General features: G+C 41.5%; 1 protein-coding gene across 2 annotated transcripts in view; it reads right to left on the bottom strand.

Annotated features, from left to right (window-relative positions):
• Positions 1-1,119: 1,119 nt before the first annotated feature.
• Positions 1,120-6,004, bottom strand: part of KCNN4 (potassium calcium-activated channel subfamily N member 4) — an 87,013-nt gene continuing 82,128 nt past the window's right edge. For both annotated transcript variants that reach the window (XM_073570630.1, XM_073570631.1), the window contains 3 exons: positions 3,255-3,373; positions 2,940-3,009; positions 1,120-2,847 (listed from right to left, as the gene is read on the bottom strand). In XM_073570630.1, the coding sequence (XP_073426731.1) occupies positions 2,701-2,847; positions 2,940-3,009; positions 3,255-3,373 (336 nt within the window). In that variant the 3' untranslated portion in view covers positions 1,120-2,700. The remainder of the gene's footprint in view (positions 2,848-2,939; positions 3,010-3,254; positions 3,374-6,004) is intronic.

Raw genomic sequence — 6,004 nt, 5'->3', positions numbered from 1 at the left:
TTCTTCTGATTAGCTATGTCCCTTTCCCCATGTGCAGGCCATTGCAGGACCTTAGGTATCCATGTTAATAATCACTAGCAATTGGCTAACTGTCACTATATCAGTGGTCATAACCATGGATACCTAAAAATCAGAAAAACTATACTACATTTCTAATTGGATGTATTTGCAAATATTATTATTATTACACATACTACATATTGGGATAGGATCTTGTAGATGGAAATATCCCTTAAAGATTTATAGGGTCCTCAAAAATGCTTTGTCTGTAAAAATAATTACTTACTAATTAAAAATCAGAAATATTAACCTTTTTGTAAAAATTTCTGAAAAACCTGACGGACAACTAGAATGGTATCTGTTACTGCTACTCAAGGGTTGTCACATAGCGTAATTCTGGCGATGCCACATGGGCACTGGGCATAGGAGTTTGGCTGATGGGGAGGGCTGACAAAGTGAGGTTGCATCAAAATCAGGAGGGCTTGAACAAGCACAGGAACGTCAGGCATAAGGGTGGTCAAAATATGGGCCGAGGTCAAGCAACCGGAATCTACTTAGCAGGGTAAAGGCAGAATAACGGTGTTAACCAGGTCAGGCATAGCTTATAACTGGCAGTGGGAGACAGAAACTCAGGAGCTGAAATAGCCGTCAGCCAACAGCAGGGGGCCAACACAAAGTTAGCCAACAAACTCCCAGCCTGGCAGGCAGCACGAGTGACAGAGATTTGCACATAACCATAAAGTTGTTGCCCTCAAGAAAAGCGCGACGTCGTCCGGTGCCAGAAGAAGAAACTAGGCTGGTACCAGCACAGATGTCACAGGCTAAAGGAGAGTACCCTGAGCATGCATTTTTTTCAGCTGGAATGGGTAATTGGGTAGTAATCTGCTGCTAGTCACTTCTGGCGACAGCATACCTCTCCAGGAGAGCAAAAAGATCAGGCATGTTGAAATTCAACATGTCCAACGCTTCTTTACTCTAAATATCTGCCTTGGAGGAGAGTCTGGATACCTCCATTAACGATAGATGGTCAAGTCCTGCTAAAAATACCGGTTTGGCTTAAAAATCATTGCTATTCCTGGAAACTCTCTCCAAGGTACACAAGGCAAAAAGATGACAAACAAGAGCTAAAATATTCTTTATTACTCTGTTGTTGTTGTGTATAGTTTTTTATGGAGTTGGTCAGAATCTGAAAGTACTCTTAGTTACATCTATATATCATTTTAAAAAATGACCACACCCTATTGTCAATAAACAGACAAACATCAAATATACTGTAGCTTTAACATTTCAAAAGAATTCTCCTTTTTAAATAGAACTTGGTCCCATTTTTCAGGTGGTTATAATATTGTGAAATTTGTGAATTCTGAAATTTTTATCTACACAAGCACTTAATTTTTGGGATCTTGACTTCCGATCCTACAAGTTGTAGTGATTTTTAAAATATCTCATTTACTATGTTAGCAAACCTCCTTCCAATATCAAGTGCACCTTAGGGTTCTCCACTTCTACTAAGGTCTTCAGATTAAGACTTAGCTGTGGCTTCACAAGGCCCCACCTTGCCAAGAACCCCACCTAAGCGTCACCTTTTTCAGTCAAGGCTCAACTACGGCTTCATGTTTTTAATCCAAACCTCATCTTTTAAATAAAGGATTAACCTTAAGCCTACTATCTTTAAACAAGACCCCATCTTGGCACCACCTTCTCAACTAAAGACCCATCTCAACCTGTTCATTCAAAGCTCTACCTAGGCGTCACCATTTCATCCAAGACACCATCTCGGCTAGGCTAATTCACACAAAGCTTAACCCTTGCTCCATTTGTTCAGCTAAACCTTGGTTTCACCTTTTAAACCAAAGTGCCACTTTGCGATCATCTTTTTAACTAATGACCCACATTTGTTCTACCATTTTAACTAAGACCCATTTTTGGCTTCACCTTCTCAATCATCTTAGTGCTGCTTATTTAGCCAAGGATCCATCTTCCCTAACCCTATCATTTAAAGCTCAACCTTGGCTTCACCACATTTCAACCATATCCCCATCTTGACTATGTTAATTCACCCAAAGCGTAAGCTCGGTTCCATATTTTCAAGAAAGTCTTACCATTGGCTCCACCTTTTTAATCAAGAAGCCCCCTTGGCATAATTTTTTTTGTCCAAGGACCCAATTAGGTTCTACCTTGGGTCACGCTTTGGCTTGACCTCGTCAACCATAGCACAGCCTTGGCTACATCTTTCCAATTATGTTCCCACCTTGGTTTCAGTTTTTCAACCAAGCTTTGTCTCCATTCTATCTTTTCACTTCATGTTGGCCAATAATCATATTTTGTACTCATCTATGGAAGATCTACAAGAATAATGTCCCATTTAAAAATAACATATACTCTTTTTATAGATGGACATAAAACCTTATGATCCATGCTTCAAATGTGTAGTACAAGTTGTCTATGAAGACCACCATTTGGCCTTATCTCCTTTGAAGACATCATTAGTAGTTCTGAAGACGAGTCAACTACAACAAAGTTCACTTAGTAGTAACCAGTCCTCCCAAGGCTCCAAGCAGACAAAAAAGTGTTATTTTCCTCTTAACCCTTCGAACAATGAAGAAGGGGAGGTGGAACGCAATTATTCAATGGTAAACAAAACTATAGAGAAATCCAAGAGCTTCAAGAGGACCTTCCAAATGTCTTGGCTTGTCCGTGTCAGTGTGTCAACTGGGGAGACTCTATGGCTGTCAATATTAAACGGCTGATCTCATCCAGTTTCTTATCTAGTTGGTCGATCCTCTTCTCCAGGTCTTGGTGTGAGGAGGTAAAGTTGTAATCGAGGTCCGTCATGATCATCTGCATCTAGAGAACATAGGACATCAATGAAGGACAACCATACATTTAGGCTTTAAGACCATCACCAAATAATGATTACCACCAATTCTTCCTCTTACTTTGGAAATATCGACCATGGCATTGACCTGATCCTTCAGATTTTTGTGCTTTATTCTTTTTCGACGGAATCTGTTAAAACAAATATGAATTGCAGAAGCTCCAAACAAAAACATCAAAGATCAATGACATATGGAACCCCGAGTAGAAGAAGGTAGCTACTTCCTCCCTCTCAGATGTCACTATTGTCCTAACGGTATTCCTTATTTTTGAACTTTTATTGAAAAAAAAAAAACTTATAAAATTGTATGGGTATAAATTATGAAAAGACCCTGGGTCCAAAGGGTAATAAATGGGGCTTGTGTGGTTGGACTTACATATGAATGGCTCCTAGTAGCTCCCGCTGGTGCAGTTGGATCTTGGCCATGTCTCCCTGCTTTGTGTGCTTGTGGAGCAGCCAGGCCTCTCGCAATACATTAGCAGCTGCACATTTAATCTAAGAAAGAAAAGAGGGCGATTTATAAAAGTGTTTTCACCAGAAAACTGGTATAAAATGCTTTGAAAACTTTTCAAACTTTCTACAATGCGGAGATGCCGAAAAGTTTTGCAGCTTATTTTCGCAATTCATTAAAAAATTGCCTCCTTTTGTCTATTACAGGCTCTTTGTTTCCCCTGAACATTGCTGGCTGTAGAATAAGCTAACTGAGAATTGGTAAGACAGCTCATTTTGATTTTACATTTTGTAACACTTATCTGTGTTTTTCTAAGCTCTTCTCAACAAAATCTATGACCACTTCAAAGTTCAGCTCAACTTTGATATGGTCTGTTATCATGAAGAGGCACAGAGGAGTGCAGATAGGACTTATAAACTTTCCCTCTCAGAGCTCACTAATGGATTCTCAGTTAACTTATTCTGCAATCAGCAATGTTCAGGAATAAAAAGAAATTGTAATGCCAAACGGTGATACATTTGGAATGAAACCCAATTCCAAAAATTATCCAATTCTAAAAATTATATATAAATCTTAAGTAAAAAACAAAATTGATGTAGAACAGGAAGGGAAATTTCTTACAGGCGCCAATTAGGAACGAATTTCCCGTTTTACTTTAAAAAAAAAAAGTCCCTTTTTCGTTGGAAATGAGTCAATCCGGCCATTTCTGGAGAAGTCTTTAATGTTCACTAAGGCTTTTCAAAAGTCAGGTTCCCAAGAGGTCAAATATGGAAGATGGGCTATCGGCTGATATGTATTTGCCCCCTATTGTCTCCATTGTGGATCTGCCGTAACATGATTCATAAATGTCTATTTTCCTGTATGGAAATCTTAATTGTTTCCTGTGCGGAAGCTGAAGTCTTCTGACCCAGCTATAATAAGAATCCACAGGTCGCGCCCTCCGGGCCTCCCGGTATTGTGTGGCTACGAAGGGCACCGTTTGGCATGCTGAGAAAGATGGATAAAAAGCCTCTGTTGCCCATAGTAGTAGAAAGGCAAGGTCGTTATCAAAAGGTCGCAGGACATTCAGCCCCTCTGGTGGTGTGACTGGAGTTTCCTTAACTATTGTACAACTTTACAAGGCACCATGTGGTGGGTAGTGTGCCAGCACAACACAATCGGCAGGGTCATGTTACTGAATGGGTGAGGTACTGCGGGTGGTAGCCAGAAGATGCCTGTGGTATTAGCATATAGATGTAAGGGTAATACACCAAAGGGGTGCTGTATGGTACTATACACCTGACACTACAGAGCACTACAGTATTTATCTGGGCACTGTAGGGTATTGCTAGCCGAGATGCTATATGGTACTCTTGATGTGGACACTATTGCTGTGGGCATTGCACAGCAGGGGCACTATATGTTGTCTATGCACACTGGTGGTATTGATCTAGACAACAATTGATTTGGGCACTGTATGATACTACTGATATGAGCACTATGGTGTTTTTGATCTGGACACTGTACTGTATGTCATTATTGATTGGGATACTGTATGACACTATTGATCTGGACACTGTATGCCGTCATTCATCTTGAAACTGTGTGGCCCTACGGATCTGGGCACTGTATGGTGTTATCGATCCGGACACTGTGTGGCGCTATCGGTCCAGACATTGTATGGTGCTATCAATCCGAAAACTATATGGCGCTATCGATCCAGACACTCTGTGGCGCTATCGATCTGGACACTGTGTGGTGCTATCGATCCGGACACTGTATGGTGCTATCAATTCAAAAACTGTATGGCACTATCGATCCGGACACCATATGGTGCTATCGATCCGGACACTGTATGGCACTATCAATCCGGACACTGTGTGGCGCTATCGGTCCGAGCACTGTATGGCGCTATTGATCCGGACACTATGACATGATTGATCTAGGCCCTAGATGGCATTGATCTGGACACCATATGGTGCTATCGATCCGGACACCATATGGTGCTATCGATCCGGACACTGTGTGGCGCTATCGGTCCGAGCACTGTATGGCGCTATTGATCTGGACACTATGACACGATTGATCTAGGCCCTAGATGGCATTGATCTGGACACTGTATGGTGCTATCGATCTGGACACTATGGCACAATTGATCAAGACTCTTTGATGCCATTGATCTGGGTCCTATATGGCACTAATGATGTGGATGCTATATTATGCTCTTAATCTTTGCACTGTATGTGGCTATTGATCTGGCCACTGTTTAGCAATATTAATCTTGGAGCTGTACGGTGGCTTTGATCTAGGAACTACATGTTACTTCTCATCTGTCAGTGTTGCTCCAGGCAGAGTATGGAACAGTTAATATAGACCCTGTGTGACTCTATTGTGCTGCACCCTGTCCCTTTGGACTTCATTGTTATCTTCCCAGTACAATTTGGAGGTTATCCCTTTCTGGAAGAGGTGGTCAGGGCAGTTATTGTGAGGTTTTTGCCACTATCACATGATTCTTGTTCTCATAGAGCACCCCTGGAAATGTCTTCACATTGATGGCATCATATATGTATTGTGTAACAGTGGCTGCACCGCACTATACTGCCACAAAGTGCAGAACTCGATTCCCATGCTGCAGCGCAGCTTTATTTCTAGCACAGGTACCACGCGGTCAGGAACCTGCTGGCTGATGAGATCAC

The sequence above is a fragment of the Dendrobates tinctorius genome, unplaced genomic scaffold (genome assembly GCF_039654945.1).
Source record: "Dendrobates tinctorius isolate UK_male_01 unplaced genomic scaffold, ASM3965494v1 ptg000028l, whole genome shotgun sequence".
Lineage (NCBI taxonomy): Eukaryota > Metazoa > Chordata > Amphibia > Anura > Dendrobatidae > Dendrobates > Dendrobates tinctorius.
Note: the sequence above shows the minus strand (reverse complement) of the source record. Positions and strands in the feature narration are given on the sequence as shown.